Raw genomic sequence first — 26,034 nt, forward strand, 5'->3', positions numbered from 1 at the left:
ACGCACCACGAAGGAATTATCACAATGGGACGGAATCGGGAGATCTGATATACTTCTACAAACAACTGATTACAATTTCAGAAAAATTGAATGATTTATTCAATAGAAAACTTCACAAACTGAGCAAGTCGATAACACGTTGGTCCACCTCTGGCTCTTATGCCAGCATTTAATTGGCTGTGTATTGATCGACAGATTCGTCGGATGTTCTCCCGAGGTATATCGTGCCAAAGCCTGTCCAGTTAGTGGGTTGGATTAGATTAGATTAGATTAGTACTTGTTCCATAGATCATGAATACGACACTTCGTAACGATGTGGAACGTGTCAGGTTAATAAAAGGTGTGTATACAAAATATTACATGACACTCAATATTTTTAATTTTTTTTTATTGGGGTTAGGAAATTACCCACTTACTATATCCAAAAATTCATCTAATGTGTGGAAGGAGTTGACATTAAGAAATTCTTTTAATTTTCTTTTAAATGCTATATGGCTATCTGTCAGACTTTTGACGCTATTGGGTCAGTGACCAAAGACTTTTGTGGCAGCATAATTTACCCCCTTCTGAGCCAAAGTTAGATTTAACCTTGAGTAGTGAAGATCATCCTTTCTCCTAGTGTTGTAGCCATGTTCACTGCTATTACTTTTGAATTCGTTTGGATTGTTAATAACAAATTTCATAAGTGAAATCGTCGATATCCCAGGCTAGTTCGAGGGCCCTGCCCATAATAATCCAATTGGGGAGAGATCCGGCGACCTTGCTGGCCAAGGTAGAGTTTTGCAAGCACGAAGACAAGCAACAGAAACTCTCGCCGTGTGTGAGTGGGCGTTATCTTGCTGAAATGTAAGCCCAGAACGGCTTATCATGAAGAGTAACAAAACGGGGCGCAGAATATCGTCGTCGTACCGTTTTGTTGTAAGGATGACGTCGATGACAACAAAGAGATCCTGCTGTGGAAGTAAATGGCACACATCATCACTCGTGGATGTCAGGCCATATAGAGGGTGACTGTCAGGATGATATATCACCGCTGTACGGGACGTCTTCAGGCACGTCTTCACTAGTTCTCGGGTCTGGAATATCATTGAATGGGGTATAATTGTCTTCGTTGCTAAGTCCAGCTTCGAGACGAGCCCAGATGACCAGCGAAGACATGTTTGAAGACTTCCGTTCGGATAATTCCTTCGTGGTGATTCATTTCTTTAATACCCCTTAGAGCGTATTGTAATGGCCTTAAAATTTCGACCACAGAACCTATGGATGTGATAGTTGAGTCTGGAGATAATCCTGAGCTTGTTATGTGCGCAGCTGCGGTGGACCTCACACGTGCCGTGCGAGGGCGGCTCGTTGGTGCTGAGCGTGGTGCACCACGACGAGCAGGAGGGCTTCCCAGGAGCAGTGTTGGTGCAGCTGCTCTTCCAGGTCACCGAGGACCACCGGCTGGTCATACACGCGCGGGCTGACTCCACCAAGCCCTCGCTCATCAATCTGCGACAGGGCATCATGTTCAACTTGGCTGGACACGTGAGCATCTCATAGCCCAATTCTGTATTTATCTCCTTACTGATCTTCCTTCAGTCCACCCTACGAGGGCGAGGGTGAACTGTCAGCTCTACCATATGCTGCTCTTCAGCCACAAGCATTTATTCTACACTACTGGCCATTAAAATTGCTACACCAAGAAGAAATACAGATGATAAACGGGTATTCATTGGACAAATATATTATACTAGAACTGACATGTGATTACATTTTCACGCAATTGGGGTGCATAGATCCTGAGAAAACAGTACCCAGAACAACCACCCCTGGCCGTAAAACGGCCTTGATACGCCTGGGCATTGAGTCAAATAGAGCTTGGATGGCGTGTCCAGGTACAGCTACCCATGCAGCTTCAACACGATACCACAGTACATCAAGAGTAGTGACTGGCGTATTGTGACAAGCCACTTGCTCGGCCACCATTGACCAAACGTTTTCAATTGGTGATAGATCTGGAGAATGTGCTGGCCAGGGCAGCAGTCGAACATTTTCTATATCCAGAAAGGCCCGTACAGGACCTACAACACGCGGTCGTGCATTATCCTGCTGAAATGTAGGGTTTTGCAGGGATCGAATGAAGGGTAGAGCCACGGGTCGTAACACATCTGAAATGTAACGTCCACTGTTCAAAGTGCCGTCAATGCGGACTAGAGGTGACTCAGACGTGTAACCAATGGCACCCCATACCATCACGGCTGGTGATACGCCAATATGGCGATGACGTATACACGCTTCCAATGTGCGTTCACCGCGATGTCGCCAAACACGGATGCGACCATCATGATGCTGTAAACAGAACCTTGATTCATCCGAAAAAATGGCGTTTTTCCATTCGTGCACCCAGGTTCGTCGTTGATGCAGCGTCAAGGGTAACCGCAGCCATGGTCTCCGAGCTGATAGTCCATGGTGCTGCAAACGTCGTCGAACTGTTCGTGCAGATGGTTGTTGTCTTGCAAACATCCCCATCTGCTGACTCAGGCATCGAGACGTGACACACGATCCGTTATAGCCATGCGGATAAGATGCCTGTCATCTCGACTGCTATTGATACGAGGCCATTGGGATACAGCGCGGCGTTCCGTATTACCCTCCGGAACCCACCGATTCCATATTCTGCTAACAGTCGTTGGATCTCGACCAACGCGAGCAGCAATGTCGCGTTACGATAAACCGCAATCGCGATAGGCTACAATCCGTACTTTATCAAAGTCCGAAAAGTGATGGTACGCATTCCTCTTCCTTACACGAGGCATCACAACAACGTTTCACCGGGCAACGCCGGTCAACTGCTGTTTGTGTATGAGAAATCGGTTTGAAAGTTTCCTCATGTCAGCACGTTGTGAGTGTCGCCACCGGCGCGAACCTTGTGTTCAAGTGGTTCAAATGGCTCTGAGCACTATGGGACTTAACATATGTGGTCATCAGTCCCCTAGAACTTAGAACTACTTAAACCTAACTAACCTAAGGACATCACACACATCCATGGCCGAGGCAGGATTCATACCTGCGACCGTAGCGGTCACACGGTTCCAGACTGAAGCGCCTATAACCGCACGGCCACATCGGCCGGCAACCTTGTGTGAATGCTCTGAAAAGCTAATCGTTTGTATATCACTGCATCCTCTTCCTGTCGGTTAAATTTCGCGTCTGTAGCACGTCATTTTCGTGGTGTAGCAATTTTAATGGCCAGTAGTGTAATACAAACAGTTTTTCAATGATGAAATATCTAGATTGTTGTTGTTGTTGCTGTGGTTTTCATTCCGAAGATTGGTTTGATGGAGCTCTCCGTGCTACTACATCCTGTGCAAGCTTCTTCATCTCCGAGTAACTACGGCAACCGTTCTTGCTATATTCATCTGTTGGTTTCCTGTTACAATTCTGAGCCCCTACACTCCCCTCCAGTATTAAACTGATGATTCCTTGATGTCCCAGAATATATCCTATCAACCCGCTCCTTAGTTTAGTCAACTTGTGCCACAAATTTCTTTTCTCCTCGGTTCTATACTGTAACTTCTCATTAATTACGCGCCCTACCCATCTCACCTTCAGCATTCGTGTGTAGCACCACATTTCAAAAGCTACTACTCTCCTCTTGTCTAAACTATTTATCGCCCATATTTCACGCCATACGTGGCTACACACCATACAAATATTTTCAGAAATGGCTTTCTGACATTTAAATTTATACTTGACGTTAACTAATTTCTCTTCTTCTAAATCGCTTTTCTTGCCATTGCCAGTCAACTCTTTACTCTCTGCACTTCAGTCATCATCTGTTATTTTGCTGCCGAAATAACAAAACTCGTCTATTATTTTAAGTATCTCGTTCCCTAACCTAATTCTCTCAACATCGCCTGATTTTATTCGATTGCATTCCATTAGCCTTGTTTTTCTCTTGTTGACGCACATTTTATTTCCTCCTTTCAAGACGTTTACCATTCCGTTCAACTACTCTACATAGTCCTTTACTGTCCCTGACAGAATTACAATGTCATCGGCAAAGCTTAAAGTTTTTATTTCTTCTCCGTGAACTTTAATTTCTTCTCCAGTTTTTTGTTTCCTCAACGTACAGATTAAATAACGTTTTGCCATAGACTACAATCTTGTCTCACTCCCTTCCCAGCTACTGCTTTCCTTTGGCACTTGTCCACTCTTATAACTGCCATCTGGTTTCTGCACAAGTTGTAAATAACCATATTCTTCCTGTATTTCACCGCTGATACATTCAAAATTTCAAATAGTGTATTACATTGTCAAAAATTTTCCCCTACGTCCACAAATGCTATAAACGTACGTTTGCCTTTTCTTAACCAATATGCTAAGACAACAAACAGAATAGCGGACAGAGTACAGTAGCAGCCATAAAAAATAATACATAGGTTTTGTTTTATTTCAGTTCTTTTCATAAATGTTGTACAAGTCGTAATTTATTTATAAACTGTTTAATTAATTTGTTGCGTGCAAGATTTTTTCCCTCTATAGCTCACTTTAGTAATAATTTTCAATAACGCTTTAAATCCGTATAGAAAAAATTGCAATAAACGTGGGGGAGGGGGGAGGGGAACTGTGACAGTTGTGCCAGGGGCGCAGGGTCACCTCGGCATGGTTCTGGTGTATCTCAGTGCTACGAACAAGAAAAATAGATATCTGGGACTTACAGCAGGAACGTGAAAGCTTGTCGAAAGTGCCTTGTATCCGTCAGACGTTACTTTCATTGTGGATAAATGCATTCTGTTTTCATTTCCTACTATCTTTGTTTTATGATACAGGTTATCCAACTTGTTAGATGCAACTTGCAATTCAAAAGTGAAGAATGAAAGAGTAGAATTTAATCTGATAGTTACCTGTGAACATTTTGTCATGCTGCCTCTGTACCCTTTTTATTATATGTACGAAATTTAAATTTTACGTCTTCATACTGCTCAGCAACAGATAACAGTTTGGCAATTAGGGGGAAACGTAAAGTGGGGCAGTTTATGAAGTGGGTAATAGACAATTTTTAAATGTGGACACATGATTTATAGGTAGAGATTAAACGTGTATAATTAAGTAAAATATCACTCATTAACTATGTATAGACTTTACAAGGCGGTACCAGTGCCTATTCGTTGTTCAGAAACTCTTTTATTTATTTATTTATTTATTTTATTTATTTATTTATTTAACCTGGCAAGATTAGGGCCATCAGGCCCTCTCTTACATCTAACCAGGCATTCTACTTATTTTACAGTCATATGTTTTAGTAGGCATGTTAAACTACATCTAATACAAAAAGTGAGATAAACAATTAGAGAGGTACACCTCGAAAAATACATTATTGAAGAGAAAGATTTTAGATAGGAGTGCTGGCAGCAGGGAGTATGAGGGAGACTCATGGTGAAGGGAGGAGAAGAATAGAGAGACATGATGACACATGATTAAGGAAAATATAAAGGAAAAGAAGACTGCATGGCTAATAGAGATAGATGAAGTGAAAGGGATCTCAGGAGCAAGATAGGAGACGCTAGCTTTGCTATTTGACTGATGAGAGGATTGGCCTTCCACATTAATTTTGTGGAGAATTTTATGCGGATGATAGTAGGAAATGCTTCAACTTCTTCTTAAAAGCAACAGGAGATTGAATTTTCCTCAAGGTAAGGGGCAGTTTGTTCCAGAGGCGGACAGCGGCAACTGAGAAGGAGTTTGCAAAAGTTTTTGTTTTGTGAGTGGGCACAGTTAGGATACCAGATAAGAGTGACCTCGTGTTTCGATTATGATGGCATGACAGGTTTTTAATCTCTGAAGCTAGGTACTGGGGTGCTTGCGCGACGAGGAGTCGGTGAAGTAGACATAGAGTGTGGTAGTCACGCAGTTTGTCCGGCCGCAGCCACCCTAGCTCGGAGTATGAAGCACTAACATGATCATATCGGCGAATGTTGCAGGTGTAACGCACACAGGCATTCATGGTTAGCTCTAGCCGTCTTTTGTTTTCACTACTCATGCCTTGTTGAATCACATCACAATAGTGGAGGTTCGGTAGAACGAGTGCTTGCACGAGCTGGCGTTTCAAGTCCTGTTGAAATACGTTCCGAAACTTTTTGAGAGCATAGAGACAAGCAGACGTCTTTCGGCACACTGCGACTGTATTCTCCGCAGTTTGCTCTTTCTATTGGGGTAGGCATACGAATAAATGAACAAAAAGTCATCAAAAGCGTGTGCGTCTGATACTGGTTACATGAAACTCGTAGCTTATTTTGCAAAAAGACAAATTAATAAATAAAGACAGCAGTATGATCGTTAGTTCTGTATAAGACGACTCATTTGAAGTTATAGAGTATTGCTGCGCCTTGTGCAATACTATACGATTTTAACCGAAGTGTGGCCTCTAATGTGTAGGATGCTGGTCAACCCGACTTCATGGACCACATACTCACCCTCAACGCCGATGAATACGTAGTGCAGACAAGACGTGGCACCCCAACAGGTACGACATTCAGCTCTTTTTGCAATATTAAGTGACTATGGTGATAACCCAAACGTTGTCAGTGTATTATTGTTTTCAATTACTACGCAAAAGCGTCCAGAGGACTAGGAGCAGCGGATGGTAGGAGCCCCCCCCCCCCTCCCCCCAGAAAAAAAGGCGTTATGAAACCGAATCTGCAAGCTGAAAATGTGAGATAGCTCTGGATTCTAAAGGTCCCAAGTAACCTTCAGTTAGCGATGTTTTTTCTCGTATTATCGGTCAGTGTCTAAATCTGCTAAATGTGAGTACAGATAGTACTCGTGTCTGGCCAAACGTTATCTGCCTGACAGCTAAATAATATTTACGAAACTGTTCTCTCTCAGGTATGTATTTTGCAAGTGGTAATTATCCATTACAAAATGGCAGCATTAGTATGTTGATAATTGAGAAACACAGTTTTTTAGCAGTTTTTAGTTTTATTTTGTAAAATATTGGGGTTCGTCTCCACACTCCGCCTCCTTCCACAAAATTCCCCTGCCCTCTCCCCCACCTTAGGTCCTGGTTAGGCTCTCGGACGGGCTACTTACTTGCGAATCAGCATAACAGGAATGATCAATAACTAAAACATAGCCCGATCGTTGTAAACCAGCAGTGTGAGACTATCATAAGCAAAAAAATCCGTGTTTGTACGGATCTTTAACTTTCTATAAGACTAAAAACACGCTTATCCAAAAAAGTTTATTTTATTTTTTACACTAAAAGTAAAATGTTGTCTGAAAAAACCCCTTCAGAAACAGGATTTCGCTTACTTGATTTCAGGAAAGCTATTTTATGTAAAGGAGCAGCAGATGACACGATAGCGCACACTATGGACGCTAGTAGTGTCCGCTATATACACATGTAAAAGACGAGAACTTTACAGGAAGATAAGTGGAAGAAATATATTCCGAACTCCGAATACTATTAGACTACAGCTGCGCAAATTAGTAATGACAAATCAAAACTTGTGCCAGACTGGGACTCAAATCCGTATTTCCCGCCTTACACGAGCGGTCACCTCAACTACCTTTTCTCATCTGGTAGAAAACAACATTCTACTTACATGTTCACATGCCATTTCAAGGGCAGAACATGTTTCAAATGCGTTTACTTAAACTAGAGACAGATTGCTTGCTCATATGCAAGAAATTTCATTTCCTTCTTCAAAGAAGTACATAAGTATTTAAACAGGAACAAAAGAAAATAAAAACTTCCTTCATGCTACAGTTTACAGGGTGAAATTACGAAGTTTTTAACTGTATAACAAATATCCAGACTGACATAAAACTAAGCGTGTAATGAAGTAGTATACTTTGGAAAGTTAGACAAACATTACAAATAGAAAAACACAATAAAAATTTTTAAAAAAAACAAATACTTCTCGAACAGTGCTTCAGATCTTAATGAATTTATTTCACATATCACACTAAAATTTTTTATTAAATGTTGCTATACAATAACACTTAAGTAAATTTCAATTAGTAACAACCACTTCGTTGCCGTCCCACAAATACTACACTCCCGGAAATGGAAAAAAGAACACATTGACACCGGTGTGTCAGACCCACCATACTTGCTCCGGACACTGCGAGAGGGCTGTACAAGCAATGATCACACGCACGGCACAGCGGACACACCAGGAACCGCGGTGTTGGCCGTCGAATGGCGCTAGCTGCGCAGCATTTGTGCACCGCCGCCGTCAGTGTCAGCCAGTTTGCCGTGGCATACGGAGCTCCATCGCAGTCTTTAACACTGGTAGCATGCCGCGACAGCGTGGACGTGAACCGTATGTGCAGTTGACGGACTTTGAGCGAGGGCGTATAGTGGGCATGCGGGAAGCCGGGTGGACGTACCGCCGAATTGCTCAACACGTGGGGCGTGAGGTCTCCACAGTACATCGATGTTGTCGCCAGTGGTCGGCGGAAGGTGCACGTGCCCGTCGACCTGGGACCAGACCGCAGCGACGCACGGATGCACGCCAAGACCGTAGGATCCTACGCAGTGCCGTAGGGGACCGCACCGCCACTTCCCAGCAAATTAGGGACACTGTTGCTCCTGGGGTATCGGCGAGGACCATTCGCAACCGTCTCCATGAAGCTGGGCTACGGTCCCGCACACCGTTAGGCCGTCTTCTGCTCACGCCCCAACATCGTGCAGCCCGCCTCCAGTGGTGTCGCGACAGGCGTGAATTAAGGGACGAATGGAGACGTGTCGTCTTCAGCGATGAGAGTCGCTTCTGCCTTGGTGCCAATGTTGGTCGTATGCGTGTTTGGCGCCGTGCAGGTGAGCGCCACAATCAGGACTGCATACGACCGAGGCACACAGGGCCAACACCCGGCATCATGGTGTGGGGAGCGATCTCCTACACTGGCCGTACACCTCTGGTGATCGACGAGGGGACACTGAATAGTGCACGGTACATCCAAACCGTCATCGAACCCATCGTTCTACCATTCCTAGACCGGCAAGGGAACTTGCTGTTCCAACAGGACAATGCACGTCCGCATGTATCCCGTGCCACCCAACGTGCTCTAGAAGGTGTAAGTCAACTACCGTGGCCAGCAAGATCTCCGGATCTGTCCCCCATTGAGCATGTTTGGGACAGGATGAAGCGTCGTCTCACGCGGTCTGCACGTCCAGCACGAACGCTGGTCCAACTGAGGCGCCAGGTGGAAATGGCATGGCAAGCGGTTCCACAGGACTACATCCAGCATCTCTACGATCGTCTCCATGGGAGAATAGCAGCCTTCATTGCTGCGAAAGGTGGATATACACTGTACTAGTGCCGACATTGTGCATGCTCTGTTGCCTGTGTCTATGTGCCTGTGGTTCTGTCAGTGTGATCATGTGATGTATCTGACCCCAGGAATGTGTCAATAAAGTTTCCCCTTCCTGTGACAATGAATTCACTGTGTTCTTATTTCAAATTCCAGGAGTGTATTTCTGTATTACTTGAAGTATACATAAACTTTACACGATTCTCGCATAACATAAAGAAATAAATATGCAGCGTAATAGAGAATTTGAATTCCAATCCCCTGCTGGTGTTTCATCCAGGTATGTCTTCTCACACGGCTCGTGTTGTCTGTAGTTCCACCATTCCTAGACTGTCAATACCGCGGTTCGATCAGGTCCGCATTGTTACTTTGTGCCAGGAAGGGCTCTCAACAAGGCTAGTGTCCAGGCTTTTCAGATTGAACCAAAGCGATGATGTGCGGACATGGAGGAGATACAGAGAGACAGGAACTGTCGATGACATCCCTCGCTCAGGCCGCCCAAAGGCTACTACTGCAGTGGATGACCGCTACCTATGGATTATGGCTCGGAGGAACCCTGACAGCAACGCCACCATGTTGAATAATGCTTTTGGTGCAGCCACTGCATGTCGTGTTACGACTCAAACTGTGCGCAATAGGCTGCACGATGCGCAACTTCACTCCCGACGTCCATGGCGAGGTCCACCCTTGCAACCACGACACCATGCAGCGTGGTACAGATGGGCCCAACGAAATGCCGAATGGACCGCTCAGGATTGGCATCACGTTCTCTTCACCGATGAGTGTTGCATATGCCTTCAACTAGACAATCGTCGAAGACGTGCTTGGAGGCGACCCGGTCAGACTCTACGCCTTAGACACACTGTCCAGTGAGTGCAGCAAGGTGGAGGTAACCCGCTGTTTTGGGATGGCATTATATGTGGCCGGCGTACGCCGCTGGTAGTCGTGGAAGGCGCCGTAACGGCTGTACGATACGTGAATGCCATTCTCCGACCAATAGTGCAAGCATATCGGCAGTATATTGGCGAGGCATTCGTCTTCATGGACGACACTTCGCTCCCCGTCGTGCACATCCTGTGAATAACTTCCCTCAGGATGACGACATCGCTCCACTAGAGTGGCTAGCATGTCCTCCAGACATGAACCCTATCGAACATGCCTTGGATAGATTGAAAAGGGCTGTTTATGGACGACGTGACCCACCAACCACTCTGAGGGATTTACGCCGAATCGCCGTTGAACAGTGGGACAATCTGGATCAAAAGTGCAGTGATGAACTAGTGGATAGTATGCCACGACGAATGCAGGTATGCATCAGTGCAAAAGGATGTGCTACTGGGTATTAGAGGTACCGGCGTGTACAACAATCTGGACCACCACCTCTGAAGGTCTCCCTGTATGGTGGTACGACATAGAATGAGTGGTTTTCATTAGCAATAAAAAGGGCGGAAAAGATGTTTACGTCGATCTCTATTCCAATTTTCTGTATAGGTTCCGGAACTCTAGGAACTGAGGTGATGAAAAACTTTTTTTGATGTTTGTATATGGCATTCACCGACTCTTAGTTCATTCCTTCATAGCAGTGATAATTTAACTTCCCCTACCCAGCCCGTTCCAGCTTTGTAGGGATCTTGAAACACTGAAAAAGCTAAGCTCCTCCCGAACAGGCCATGAGAGCCAAACGGTACCGACCGGCCGCCGTGTCATCCTCAGCCCATAGGCGTGACTGGATGCGGATATGGAGGGGCATGTGGTCAACACATTGCTCTCCCACCCATATGTCAATTTCCGAGACCGGAGCCGCTACTTCTCAATGAAGTAGCTCCTCAGTTTACCTCACTAGCGCTGAGTGCACCCGCTTACCAACAGCGCTCGGCAGACTGGATGGTCACCCATCCAAGTGCTAGCCCAGCGCGACAGCGCTTAACTTCGGTGATCTGACGGAAACTGGTGTTACCACTGCGGCAAGGCCGTTGGCCGTCTTGAACCTCACTCCATAGGAAATTAGAGAAATATTGTTGGTATTTCGAATTGCACACGATCTTCAGACTTCGATATTGTAAAAAAGTCCCATTTGAAGAAAGAAAGCGATCACTTGTATCACTGAACGCCACAGTGCTGCCGAGGGGCCGCATATGAGGCTACATTCATCGTTGTCCAGAGTTTGGCACTGAGGGCAAAATGGTGAATCCGTCATATGAATCCCATGGAGTCTGGATAGGGTAACATTTTCACCATTAACTATTAGCTACCACGTTGCACGTGCCTGTGTGTCTAAGGAAACATGGCGTATCGCTCGCCATACAACATGCCATTTGATATGCGGATGCCTTGTCTCAAGAGGATTGCCAGGTCGTCCAGCCATTACTAGATCTCGCATGCTGTTGCAGATGTGGTTTCCGGCAGATATCTGAATGTAGCTGTTTTCGACAGAAAAAAAGAGAAAAACGCGTATTTGGTGAATTGACTGGAAAATTTGCTGCATCGCCAGAGGAGCCACTCGAGAAAATAGTGCTAGTTCTTCTGTTAAGATGTCTGTCAGACATGTCTGATGTCGTGTCCACAGTTTTAACATTGTGCTGATATATGGCGCCACTGCTGGATCATGAACTTGCGCAAGACGCAGCCCACCTCTACCGAGAGGGAGGGTAAGGGCATCGTGCCTTACTATAGCTAGTAGACCTGCGCTCACGATGGAACTACGTGTCCAGTAGGTGTCGTGCTACCATCATTGGCATCAGGAGTACTTGGGCAAAATGCAGAATTCGTGACGCTAGGGTTTAACTCCCATCTGGAATAATTGTGGCAGACTTTTATAATTATACCCTGCTGTGCGTCATATGTCATTGGTAAAAACAATACCTAGGCGTTTCATGACATCCATGAACCGTAAAGGCACTACACATTCTTCCGTTAGTCCAACACCAATATTCAACGCGATCGACTTGTCCACATTAATGCGGCTGCCAGTGGCCATACCATAGCTGTGGATGCAATGTAAAGTAACACCCATGTGGTTTTTATTCCTCACTGTCAGCACCAGGTCATCTGCATATACCTTGCACTGAAATGTATATCCACACAAATTCAGTCCAGTCAAGCGGTGACAAAAGCCGCTGAGTAACTGCTTGGTGGCCATACATCGTAATAGGGGACATCCTAGTCTGACCGATCTCGCTACAGTGAAAGATTTCGTCGTACGTCCATTGACGAGGCATTGTGTAGTAGCCGCATCACGATAGTAATAAATGGTAGTGGAAACCGCTTGTGCATCACGACTTCTTCGAGAAAGGCATGGCTCACTCTATCAAAGGCTTGATCAAAATCTGTCAGCGCTAGTACTCCATGGGGGCTGCATGTCTTTGCTTGTGCAATCAAATGGTAATGTTCACAAAAGCACCGTCTGGATGTTGTTATCTTCGCCGAGCGACTTTTGATCGAGTGAGGCCACTTGGCGCAATAATGTTCGGAGGCGTTCTGCTAAAAGCCCTCTGAATATTTTAAAGTCGCAGTTAAGGAGTGAGTGTCAGCGGTTGGTAGTCCCATATCCATGTGCCACTTGAGAGTTTGTTTACGGGGATAATTAGCCCGTCCTCAAAAGCTTGTAAGTAGGCTGTTTAGGTTTTTATGTTGGTAACGCCACGTAGTGCTCTGTATGAAAATCGCTGACTGCGCTCTGTGCAGCCTGTGGCTGGTTGGACTCATTGTTGAAATGTTTGTTAGCGTAGTGCACCTTGTCAGTATCTTTCAAAATTTCTAAGATATCCTATGTTGTTATTTTGTGACTTTTCCTTATTTCTGAATCACTCTTCCCATGACGGCGTGCGAGTCTCCTCTGCGATATGCAATTCTTGCATTACGTGTATCAATTGATCTTGTACTTCCTGCATTTCTCTTTTGTACTGGATTTTGATTTGATTCTGATTTTGTTTAAATTTCTTAATTTGTTCATACTCTTATGTGTTTTTAATAAAAGTAACATCTTTCTATTTTTAATTAGCTATCACATGAAAGAGCGAATATTCACAGTAAATTAAAATTTGGTGGAAAAGGCGAAAAATCAAATCGAAAATAAAACTCTTTTGTATTTATAGACAATGAAAACTATTACTGATGTGTATAACTACACAGGTGTGCCAAACTTAAGGACGAAAGCAACTTTTGCTTGATGTGTTACTGCCAAGAAACATAGTTGTAACTTGGATCGTACATAGAAAGAACTACCACAGAAGGTACGAGTACACTGAAAGAAATAGGCACTGAGACGAAAGGAAATGACACTTTTATTCGAAGATAATAATTACACTGAAGTCACACCGATCTACCGGGTGATCAAAAAGTCAGTATAAATTTGAAAACTAATAAACCACGGAATAATGTAAATAGAGAGGTAAAAACTGACACACATGCCTGGAATGACATGGGGTTTTACTAAAACAAAAAACACCGTATTGCTAGACGAGTGAAATATCTCTTGCGCGCGTCGTTTGGTGATGATCGTGTGCTCAGCCGCCACTTTCGTCATGCTTGGCCTCCCAGGTCGCCAGAACTCAGTCCGTGCGATTATTGGCTTTGGAGTTACCTGAAGTCGCAAGTGTATCGTGATCGACCGACATCTCTAAGGATGCTGAAAGACAACATCCTTCGCCAATGCCTCACCATAACTCCGGACATGCTTTAAAGTGCTGTTCACAACATTATTCCTCGACTACAGCTATTGTTGAGGAATGATGGTGGACATATTGAGCATTTCCTGTAAAGAACATCATCTTTGTTTTGTCTTTCTTTGTTATGTTAATTGTTGCTACGCTGATCAGATGAAGCGCCATCTGTCGGACATTTTTTGATCTTTTGTATTTTTTTGGTTCTAATAGAATCCCATGTCATTCCAAGTATGTGTGTCAATTTGTACCTCTCTATCTACATTATTCCGTGATTTATTCAGTTTTCAAACTTATGCTGACTGTTTGACCACCCGGTATGAGAGCCACCTGGACATTAAAAAGGGCTCTACATAGTTCTTAATAGGATGTGTGATCACAACGGGCAGCAATGCATGGTCTACATCGTGCTCCAACGCTGGCACAAGTTTGGTAAGGAGTTCTTGTGTTAGAGCGTTCCATTCCTCCATTCCGGTTGACAAATGTTGGATGGTCGTTAATGAATGTGGACAGGCTGCATTACGTCTCCCCAGTGCATCCGGCACGTGCTCGATGGGATTTAACTCTGGGGGTACAGGCAGGACTACTTATTCGCCGAATGTCCTCACGTTCCAAGAGTTCCTCTACATACGCAGTTCGGTGCGGCCGCGCCGTGTCGTCCATAAAAATGAAGTCAGGGGTGAACGCAGCCCTGGAAAGACGGACACGGGGAAGGAGCAAGAAGCCACAGCAATGTTGACCGGTGGGTTTACCGTGTTCAAAGGTTCGGAGTCAGTACGCCCATACAGCATTATACCTCGTCACACCCTAACGCATGCACCACCTGAACGATCACGTTCGACGATTTTCGTCGGTGCGTTGCTTGTTCCCACCTCTCGCCATATAAGGTTAAACCCAGAAACCCTACTTAGACTGAACCTGCTCTCATCCGAGAAGAGCAAGTGACCCAACTCCTCGTTGCTCTAGTCCCTTTGCTTTTGGTAAAATCGCAAACGGTTCCGTCGATGTACGGGTGTCAGAAGAACACAACGTACTGGTCGTCAGGCAAAGAGACCACCCCCACGCAGTCTCCGTGCCACTGTTAAACATCTTTGCAATTGTCAAAAATGGTTCAAATGGCTCTGAGCACTATGGGACTCAACATATAAGGTCATCAGTCCCCTAGAACTTAGAACTACTTAAACCTAACCAACCTAAGGACATCGCACACATCCATGCCCGATGCTGGATTCGAACCTGCGACCGTACCAGTCACGCGGTTCCGGACTGAAGTGCCTAGAACCGCGCGGCCACCGCAGCCGGCGTTGCAGTTGTACCCGCTGATTGGCTTGGGTCCCTTTGACTGTTGCACAATGTAGCAGTCATCTGTTGCTGTAATTGACTGTGGGCGACCACATCTTCTCTTCCGGGCAGCATCGCCTATGGTTCATAATGCTCCCCATCCACTTGAAATGCAGTGAGCAATACATAGCTTCTGAGCTGCATCCATGTGAGGTCATCCAGATCTTGTCTCTGGGATATGTTAACTGAAGAACACCATCACAGTGCACCGTAACTGTTCGTTGATCGCCACACACTGTCTTTTCCCATTCCTACATTCCTCAACAAGCTGGCTTTCGACCTGGAAAGTCGTACTGCAGTCAAATACTGAACCTCACTCAACACTTCGAAGATGGTTTCAAATAGGGTAAGATAACAGGAGTTGCTTTTGTCGACCTAACAGCTGCATACGACAGGAAGTTGCTGAGGAAAATTTAGCAACTCACCAAGGAATCCCAACTAACATCCCTTATTGGTACCCTCCTACAGAACTGAAGATTCCAAGTCTCTCTCCATAGTAAGTAGTCCAGATGGCGCATACAAAAGAATGGCTTGCCTCAACGCAGTGTGCTCGCCCCTGTGTTCTTCAATGTTTGCACTAATGACCAGCCCATAATGAAAAATTCCAGGCTTTTCATCTATACTGATGATACTGCAGTGGCTGCTCAAGGAAAGACGTCTGAAGAAGTAGAGGAAAAGTTGACTTCTGCGCTAGATACGCTTGGCTCCTACTACAAAGCCAACCATTTTAAGCCAAATCCCAATAAGACTCAGGTGTGCGCATTTCCCTTGAAGAATAGAGAAGCTCGGCGGGAACTGGACGTTTCATGGAAAGGCAAACGACTGGAGCATTGTTCAGCACCAGAATATCTGGATGTTACCCTTGACCGAACTCTGTCCTTCAAGAAACATTGCCATAACACCAGGCTGAAGGTTAGTTCACGGAATAACATCTTGAGGAAGGTCACATCCACCGCCTGGGGAGCAAGTCCTCCTGTCCTGAGAATTTCGGTTCTTGCTTTATGTGTTTCCGCTGCAGAGTATGCTTCACCTGTGTGGAGTGCATCCACTCACACCAAACAGATTGATATTGCAATCAATGAGACCGTCCGAATCTTGTCAGGATGTATGAAACCAACTCCAGTCGATAAAAGCTATCCGAATGTTGGAATAGCTCCCCCCACTATTAGAAAGGCTGTTGCTGCTGATGTGGAAAGGGATAAGCAAACTTATGATCCCCGACATCCACTGCACGATCATCAGGCTGTAATCCGTCGACTGAAGCCGAGAAAGAGCTTCATCGCCAGGACTCAACCACTAGAGGGAACACCAGAGTCTGAGCGCAACACCAGGTGAAAGAACAAGCTACCACCTGATAACCCTGTAAAGAAAGAGCTAGCTCCAGGAAATGACTTGTCCTATCCTAGTTGGAGATCGCTCAATCGTCTTAGGGTGGGCGTTCCTCTTTGCAAGACCAACATGCGAAAATGGGGCATTCTTCCAGCTGATGGAGCTACATCCTGCGAGTGCAGAACAACACAAGACCCGGCCCACCTGCTACTTTGTCCTCAACTTGAACAACCCTGCACAACACAGGACCTGATCGAGGGAAACAACAAGGCCATCGGAGTTGCTAGCTTCTGGAAATGCTCACCGGACACGGAAATGAATGAATGAACTGCCTTATGTTCCGGGGTGTGACGTCCAGCTTCCTGTGCGCGACTTAAAGACCTTTCGCAACATCCATCAACACTTTCATTAGTATCCACTTGGTAGTTAGTATGTTGCTTTATCCATCTCGTCCATAGATTCTGCAGAGAAGTGTATTTCATTTCGCAATACGGAACTTAACAAAATTGTTAAGGCTTTCGTGGTCATTTGTTGACAAACTGCCTGTTAACTTCTGTCACGATTTCTCCGGCCGACGTTCGTCTGATGATTTTACTAACGTTTCGCCAGCACGAGCTATTCTCGTTTGTTCAGAGAACAAAAACACGGGAACAGCTTCAACAAGAAAGAAGAAAGCCTTAAGGTAAAAGGATAATGGCTTCCCGTGCTGCAGTGAACGACTGACTCAGGTAGTAAGAGGAGAACCTCACGGGAAATAATCACGGAGAAGCTCTCGGTCGTTGACTCACCAGGTATAAACAGGGTGTTACAAAAAGGTACGGCCAAACTTTCAGGAAACATTCCTCACACACAAAGAAAGAAAATATGTTGTGTTGACATGTGTCCGGAAACGCTTACTTTCCATGTTAGAGCTCATTTTATTATTTCTCTTCAAATCACATTAATCAAGGAATGGAAACACACAGCAACAGAACGTACCAGCGTGACTTCAAACACTTTGTTACAGGAAATGTTCAAAATGACCTCCGTTAGCGAGGATACATGCATCCACCCTCCTTCGCATGGAATCCCTGATGCGCTGATGCAGCCCTGGAGAATAGCGTATTGTATCACAGCCATCCACAATACGAGCACGAAGAGTCTCTACATTTGGTACCGGGGTTGCGTAGACAAGAGCTTTCAAATGCCCCATAAATGAAAGTCAAGAGGGTTGAGGTCAGGAGAGCGTGGAGGCCATGAAATTGGTCCGCCTCTACCAAACCATCGGTCACCGAATCTGTTGTTGAGATTTGTACGAACACTTCGACTGGAATGTGCAGGAGCTCCATCGTGCATGAACTACATGTTGTGTCGTACTTGTAAAGGCTCATGTTCTAGCAGCACAGGTAGAGTATCCCATATGAAATCATAATAACGTGCTCCGTTGAGCGTAGGTGGAAGAACATGGGGCCCAATCAAGACATCACCAACAATGCCTGCCCAAACGTTCACAGAAAATCTGTGTTGATGCCGTTATTGCACGATTGCGTGCGGATTCTCGTCACCCCACACATGTTGATTGTGAAAATTTACAATTTGATCACGTTGGAATGAAGCCTCATCCGTAAAGAGAACATTTGCACTGAAATGAGGATTGACACATTGTTGGATGAACCATTCGCAGAAGTGTACCCGTGGAGGTCAATCAGCTGCTGATAGTGCCTGCACACGCCGTACATGGTACGGAAACAACTGGTTCTCCCGTAGTACTCTCCATACAGTGACGTGGTCAACATTACCTTGTACAGCAACAACGTCTCTGACGCTGACATTAGGGTTATCGTCAATTGCACGAAGAATTGCCTCGTCCATTGCAGATGTCCTCGTCGTTCTAGGTCTTCCCCAGTCGCGAGTCATAGGCTGGAATGTTCCGTGCTCCCTAAGACGCCGATCAATTGCTTCGAACGTCTTCCTGTCGGGACACCTTCGTTCTGGAAATGTGTCTCGATAAAAACGTACCGCGCCACGGCTATTGCCCCGTGCTAATCCATACATCAAATGGGCATCTGCCAACTCCGCATTTGCAAACATTGCACTGACTGCAAAACCACGTTCGTGATGAACACTAACCTGTTGATGCTACGTATGATGTGCTTGATGCTAGTAATGTAGAGCAATGAGTCGCATGTCAACACATGCACCGAAGTCAACATTACTTTCCTTCAATTGGGCCAACTGGCGGTGAATCGAGGAAGTACAGTACATACTGACGAAACTAAAATGAGCTCTAACATGGAAATTAAGCGTTTACGGACACATGTCCACATAACATCTTTTCTCTATTTGTGCGCGAGGAATGTTTCCTGAAAGTTTGTCCGTACCTTTTTGTAACACCCTGTATAGTCTGCGGCAACGAGCTCCGCTCCAGTTCACCACCAGCAATGGGGGGTGAAGCTTTGAAAATGCCAGCCACTCGTGCTGGCGGAACGTCAGTAAAATCATCAGACGAACGTCGGGCGAAGAACCCGAGACAGAAGCCAACAGGCAGTTTGTCATAGTTTATCACATTTTTATTTTGTTCATTAGATTACTAATTAAAAACAGAAGCGCGCTATTTTTACTACAAAATTTGATTCCGTATTTGCAAAGTAACATTTCTAATAACTATGTAATTTGAATAAAAGTGATAAAAACTTTTTAAAATGTTCAAATGTGTGTGAAATCTTATGGGATTTAACTGCTAAGGTCATCAGTTCCTAAGCTTACACACAACTTAACCTAAACTTTCCTAAGGACAAACACACACACACCCATGCCTGAGGGAGGACTCGAACCTCCGCCGGGATAGAAACTTACCATCGTCGAGATTCGTAGCAGTGACTTTATCATTTTTTGACTTTTACCCTACACAATTAGCTAACGCCAAAGTATGTTAACATGTTAGAAGAAATGCTTTATACGAGGGTTGCCCAGAATGTAATGTAATGCATTGCATTTTTTTCTTTCTCAGCCGAAAACAACGCTACGAATGCGAAACGTTACGCAAGTATTATCTGAAGTCTCCTGATGAGGGCGCCAAGTTTCCGTCACTCCCGACAGATAGCGTAACACAGGACAGTTTCAAAATGGCGTCTGTAGGTGATGTACGCTACAAGAAGAGTAAGAAACTGTGGAGACTATTCACAAGCGCTTGTGCAAAGTTTATTGAGCATCTGCTGTCGACAGAACAGTTAGCCGCCGGGCACGGAGGGTGAGGTCATCAGAAAACGGTTCGGTTAGCAGCGGTCGGGGAGACCATCCACGACTGTCACACCTGACAGCCCTGACCTAGCCGCCTCGGACTTTCACTTGTTTGGGCCACCAAAAGATGCTATTCGTGGAAGACATTTTGAAGACGATGAGGAGGTGACTCATACAGCGAAGCACTAGCTCCACCACCAGGACAAGGATTGGTAGCGACAGTGCATACACGACCTCGTTTCGCGCTGGAGGAAGGCCATAGAACGGGATGGAGATTATGCGAAAAATAGGGTGTGTAGGTAAAACACCTTCCCTTCGTGTGTGTGGTTCTCATTATGTTCAATACAGAATTGTTGAGAAAAAAGACTGATGACCTCAGAAGTCCCATAGTGCTCAGAGCCGTTTGAACCATTTGAGAAAAAAATGCGGTGCATTACTTTCTGGGCAGCACTCATAGTTACCAGCGACTGGAAATCCTCAAATATTCAAAGACGACTTTTCCGAGGTTTTTTTATTGCGTCATACTACTTTAGTTTGGGCACTAAGCTTCAAATCCTAAGAACATGAAGAAAGCCTAGGAGGATGACTTCGTGGGGTCCGTGTGTAATTATCGTCGCTCGTTGCGTGGAGCATAGAAACAAGTCACGGAAACAGCATTCACACCAGCTTTCGAGCACGAGCTCATTTTCTAGCAAAAGTATACACAATCACAAAGCCACCTAAACACACACTCCCGTGGCTATTCTTGTGTTCAGATGGAGCACCCATTTTATTCCCTTCCCTTTACCTTGCAGCAACACTTTGCCTGTCCCTTAGCGCGAGGTTCAACTGGCGCTACTGTGGAGTCCGTCGGGCCGGGGCCACGGGAATGTGCGCTTGCTGTTCAAATGGCTCTAACAAGGGAACCTCCCCATCGCACCCCCCTCAGTTTTAGTTATAAGTTGGCACAGTGGATAGGCCTTGAAAAACTGAACACAGATCAATCGAGAAAACAAGAAGAAGTTGTGTGGAACTATGAAAAAAGTGAGCAAAGTACACAAGCTGAGTAGTCCATGCGCAAGATAGGCAACATCAAGGGTAGTGTGAACTCAGGAGCGCTGTGGTCCCGTGGTTAGCGTGAGCAGCTGCTGAACAAGAGGTCCTTGTCTTCCCTCGAGTGAAAAGTTTACTTTCTTTATTTTCGCAAAGTTATGATCGGTCCGTTCGTTCATTGACGTCTCTGTTCACTGTAATAAGTTTAGTGTGTGTTTTGCGACCGCATCGCAAAACCGTGCGATTAGTAGACGAAAGGACGTGCCTCTCCGGAAACATTTGATCGCAAGGTCAATCGATTCCTCCACAGGAAAATACGTCTGATATATTCTATACGACACTGGTGACAGCATGTGCGTCACATGACAGGAATATGTCGTCGACCCACCTAACTTGTGCACTTGGCGAATGTCTAAAAAGATTCTTCTGCCTTGCCCGATTTAGGTTTTCTTGTGGATGTGATAATCACTCCCAAAAAAGTGATGAAAACATAAGATTTTGTCACATAAACTGCAACAAATGAATGCAACAGTTTCACAGTCACACAGTTTTCCCTGTGCTCTGTCAAAACATATGTTTTTAACGTTTTCAAATTTTTCCGAGTGTAGACCGTCAAATCCTGCATATGTCCAAGCAAATCCGAACATGTCCTGGAATTTTGGAGAGCGAAGTTGATTATGTGTGAGTGCCTAAACTTTCATAATTGTCTGAAAATAAAAAAATTAAACTTTTCGCTCTAGGGAATACTTGATCCAAGGACCTCTCGTTCCGTAGCTGCTCACGCTAACCACGGGACAACGGCGCTCCTGATCTCAAACAATCCTTGATGTTGCCTATCATGTGCATGGACTACTCAGTTTGTAAATTTTGCTTATTTTTTTCATAGTTCCACACTACTTCTTCCTGTTTTCTCGATTGATCTGTGTTCAGTTTTTCAAGGCCTATCCACTGTGCCAACTTATAACTAAATCTGAGGGGAGTGTGAAGAGGAGGTTCCCTTGTAAGCACTACGGGACTTATCGTCTGAGGTCATCAGACCTCTAGAACTTAAAACTACTTAAACCTAACTAACCTAAGGACATCACATACATCCATGCCCGAGGCAGGATTCGAACCTGCGACCGTAGCAGCCGCGTGGTTCCGGACTGAAGCGCCTAGAACCGCTCGGCCACAGCGGCCGGCTGCATTTGGTGTCAGCGTGCTTGTATGCGTGAATGTGTGTACTCCAGCTAGAAAAAGAGCTAGTGCTGGGAAGCTTATGCGGATGCTTTTTCTGTTACGTATTTCTGTGCTACACGCATCATTCCGCTATACGTGGGCGGTTGCCTTTTTCTTATTGTACATATTGCCCCGTCCACGAATTTCCATTAAATTGTCAAGATAGTGTTGTAGCTGGGCAGGTGCCGACAGAATCCCACACGAACAGGAGAGATCCGACTGGTGAGCAAGACGGCGCTGGACTTCCGGGCACCAAAGCGCCTGCGCAAGCAACACGGCCGGACGCCCGCAGGCTACGATCACTTGCTCTGCCTCAACCACCTGCCGCCCGACGGTCTCCACATGGTCGCCAGGTGAGCGCCCACTGCAAGGCGGGAAGCAGAAGCGGCTCGCCCTGCCTGATATGCAGTCGCGTTCTAAAGTACACTACTGGCCATTAAAATTGCTACACCACGAAGATGTGCTACAGATGCGAAATTTAACCGACAGGAAGAATATGCTGTGATATGCAAATGATAGCTTTTAAGAGCATTCACACAAGGTTGGCGCCGGTGGCGACACCTACAACGTGCTGACATGAGTGAAGTTTCCAACCGTTTTCTCATAGACAAACAGCATTTAACCAGCGATGCCTGGTTTCGCATGAATCCAGGTTCTGTTTACTGCTTCATGATGGTAGCATCCGTGTTTGGCGACATCGCGGTGAACGCACATTGGTAGCGAGTATTCGTCATCGCCATACTGGCGTATCACCCGGCATGATGGTATGGTGTGCCATTGGTTACACGTCTCGGTCACCTCTCGTTCGCATTGACTGCACTTTGAACAGTGGATGTTAGACTTCAGATGTGTTACGACCGTGGCTCTACCCTTCATTCGAACCTGTACGGACCCATTTTCTCCAGAACAGGCAGATGATTAATTTGAAGTATATGTCACATGATAAAGTCGAAGGTGCCTTGGCGGTGTAAAATACGCTATTGGCCATTAAAATTGCTACACCAAGAAGAAATGCAGATGATAAACGGGTATCATTGGACAAATATATTATACTAGAACTGACATGTGATTACATTTTCACGCAATTTGGGTGCATAGATCCTGGGAAATCAGTACCCAGAGCGACCACCTCTGGCCCTAATAACAGCCTTGATACGCCTGGGCATTGAGTCAAACAGAGCTTGGATGGCGTGTACAGGTACAGCTGCCCATGCAGCTTCATCACGATACCACAGTTCATCAAGAGTAGTGACTGGCGTATTTGCTCGGTCACCATTGCACCATTGACCAGAGGTTTTCAGTTGGTGAGAGATCTGGAGAATGTGCTGGCCAGGACAGCAGTCGAACATTTTCTGTATCCAGAAAGGCTCGTATAGGACCTGCAACATGCGGTCGTGCATTATCTTGCTGAAATATAGGGTTTCGCAGGGATCGAATGAAGGGCAGAGCCACGGTCGTAACACATCTGAAATGTAACGTCCACTGTTCAAAGTGCCGTCAGTGAGAACAAGAGATGACCGAGACGTGTAACCAATGGCACTCCATACCATCACGCCCGGTATTACATCAGTATCGCGATGGCGAATACACGCTTCCAATGTGCGTTCACCGCGATGTCGCCAAACACGAATGCGACCACCATGATGCTGTAAACAGAACCTGGATTCATGCGAAAAAATGACGTTTTGCAATTTGTGTACCCACGTTCGTCGTTGGGTACACAATCGCAAGCGCTCCTGTCTGTGATGCAGCGTCAAGGGTAACCGCAGCCATGGTCTCCGAGCTGATAGTCCATGCTGCTGCAAACGTCGTCGAACTGTTCTTGCAGATGGTTGTCATCTTGCAAACGTCCCCATCTGTTGACTCAGGGGTCGAGTCGTGGCTGCACGATCCGTTACAGCCATGCGAATAAGATGCCTGTCATCTCGACAGCTAGTGATACAAGGCCGTTGGGATCGCGTCTGTAGCACGTCAACTTCGTGGTGTAGCATTTTTAATGGCCAGTGGTGTATTTATGCTTATGAATGAAATCAGTCAAACGGTACGGCCGTTTCTATCATAAGTTTTGACACTCGCAAACTCACTCAGCAAAACCTATAGGTTACTTTCCGTAAACCTAAATTCATGTAATTTGGCAGGAAGCAAGGTTCCACAGTACCAGTTAAGAAGAAAATTCAGAAAATTCTTAATTTGTTCTTATGTCACATGATTTTTTTCTTTTTTTTGTGTCTCATGTTGCCCCACTGTCTGTATGTCCGTCTGTTAAGAGCCTTTTTTCTCAGTGACAGGTAGACATGTCAAGTTGATATTTGTCTCATCGTAAGGTCGCTAGTCCCTTGACGGTGAAAAAAAATTTAACTCATAAGTCAATGTAACCAAAACATATGGCCGTTTATGTCATACGTATTGATTCTCGCAAATCCATTCTACGAAATCTATAGGGTACTCCCCGTTGTGCTAGTATCATGAAATGCGGAAAGAAGCAAGGCTTCATGGTTCAATTAAGGATAAAAATCCGAAACTTATCTTGGAATAGCTCTCGAAACTCTTGGATTTCCTGGGACCGATATCTTGTCAGTATCGATATCGATAATAAGGAAAAATCTTCGAGATTCTCGATTCACATGGCTGATGAAATACCTGTATAGACAGTTAGGTTTGTACAGAACCCTCGGTGTATGAGTCCTGCTCTCACTTCGCGGATTTTTTCCCCCACTTCTTCACGATGAGGATGTTTGATCACTCCTGTCTCCCACGATGACAGCAGCGGTGTTCACAGGGCTACGGTATATCGCTGGTTTGACGATCACTCAACCACTTTATCACATCTCAGCGTCTTGCCCGCTAAATCACCCAACCGTAAACCCACAGAAAATGTCTAGCACTGTTTGGAGCAATGGCATGGAACTTAGCAGTCAGTATTCTCATAATTGGTAGCTTCACGGGGTATGACCATTAGTGAATGACTCTGTCTTCAGATACATGTTAACTCTCTTCCTTGCCGAACGGAGCTGTCTATCATGGCTACAGATGATGCTGCATGGTATTAGCGTGACATCTTCCGAAGGTGGTGATGTTTGGTTTGTGGGGCGCTCAACTGCGCGGTCACCAGCGCCCGTACAAGGTCCCAATTTTTACACAGTCCAATTTTTTTACACGGTCCAATCTAACCACTGTCACGAATGATGATGATGATGATGATGGTGATGAAATGATGAGTACAACACAAACACCCCGTCCCCGGGCAGAGAAAATCCCCAACCCGGCCGAGAATCGATCTTGGGACCTCATGATCCAGAGGCAGCAACTCTTAGCCACTATACAGTGAGCTGCGGACATCTGAGGGTGACGAAATTGTTGTACGGTGTACTTATGAAAGAGTCACCTATAGAATTCCTGCTCTTCTTTCCGATTCCGTGATCTTGCTTTAGCCAGTCGGTTCTCATTTGGTGTCTGAGATGCTGCTTACAAATGTGGAAGTAGAGACACTATTGTTACTTGCCAAGACCACGCACAGTTTAGCCGCCCCAGACATCAGTTTTAAATGCACTAAGTTAATTACAAAAATGGCTCTAAGCACTATGGGACTTAACATCTGAGGTCATCAGTCCCCTAGACTTAGAACTACTTAAACCTAACTAACCTAAGGACATCATACACATCCATGCCCGAGGCACGATTCGAACCTGCGACCGTAGTAGCAGGGCGGTTCCGGACTGAAGCGCCTAGAACCGCCGACTTTAATTACAAGAATATAGTCTTTCCCTTTTTCCACTCTACCCATAGCCATAAAGCATTCATCCCATATTTACTCCATGAGCTGCTACACAGTGCGTGGTAGGGTGTAGTTTGTTCTACTGTGGGGGATGCTCTGTAATATCGCATCCGCCTTTGGACTGATGGAAAAATGTCAGTTTGTATGCCCAAGAGA

The 26,034-nt window shown here is 45.4% G+C and overlaps 1 protein-coding gene across 1 annotated transcript in view; it reads left to right on the forward strand.

Annotated features, from left to right (window-relative positions):
- Window positions 1-26,034, forward strand: part of LOC126285220 (uncharacterized) — a 190,125-nt gene that overhangs the window by 120,438 nt on the left and 43,653 nt on the right. Inside the window, exons 5-7 of the mRNA XM_049984521.1 lie at window positions 1,312-1,527; window positions 6,421-6,508; window positions 22,296-22,456. Coding sequence (XP_049840478.1) covers window positions 1,312-1,527; window positions 6,421-6,508; window positions 22,296-22,456 — 465 coding nt within the window. The remainder of the gene's footprint in view (window positions 1-1,311; window positions 1,528-6,420; window positions 6,509-22,295; window positions 22,457-26,034) is intronic.

This window comes from Schistocerca gregaria, chromosome 8 (assembly GCF_023897955.1).
Source record: "Schistocerca gregaria isolate iqSchGreg1 chromosome 8, iqSchGreg1.2, whole genome shotgun sequence".
Classification (NCBI taxonomy): domain Eukaryota; kingdom Metazoa; phylum Arthropoda; class Insecta; order Orthoptera; family Acrididae; genus Schistocerca; species Schistocerca gregaria.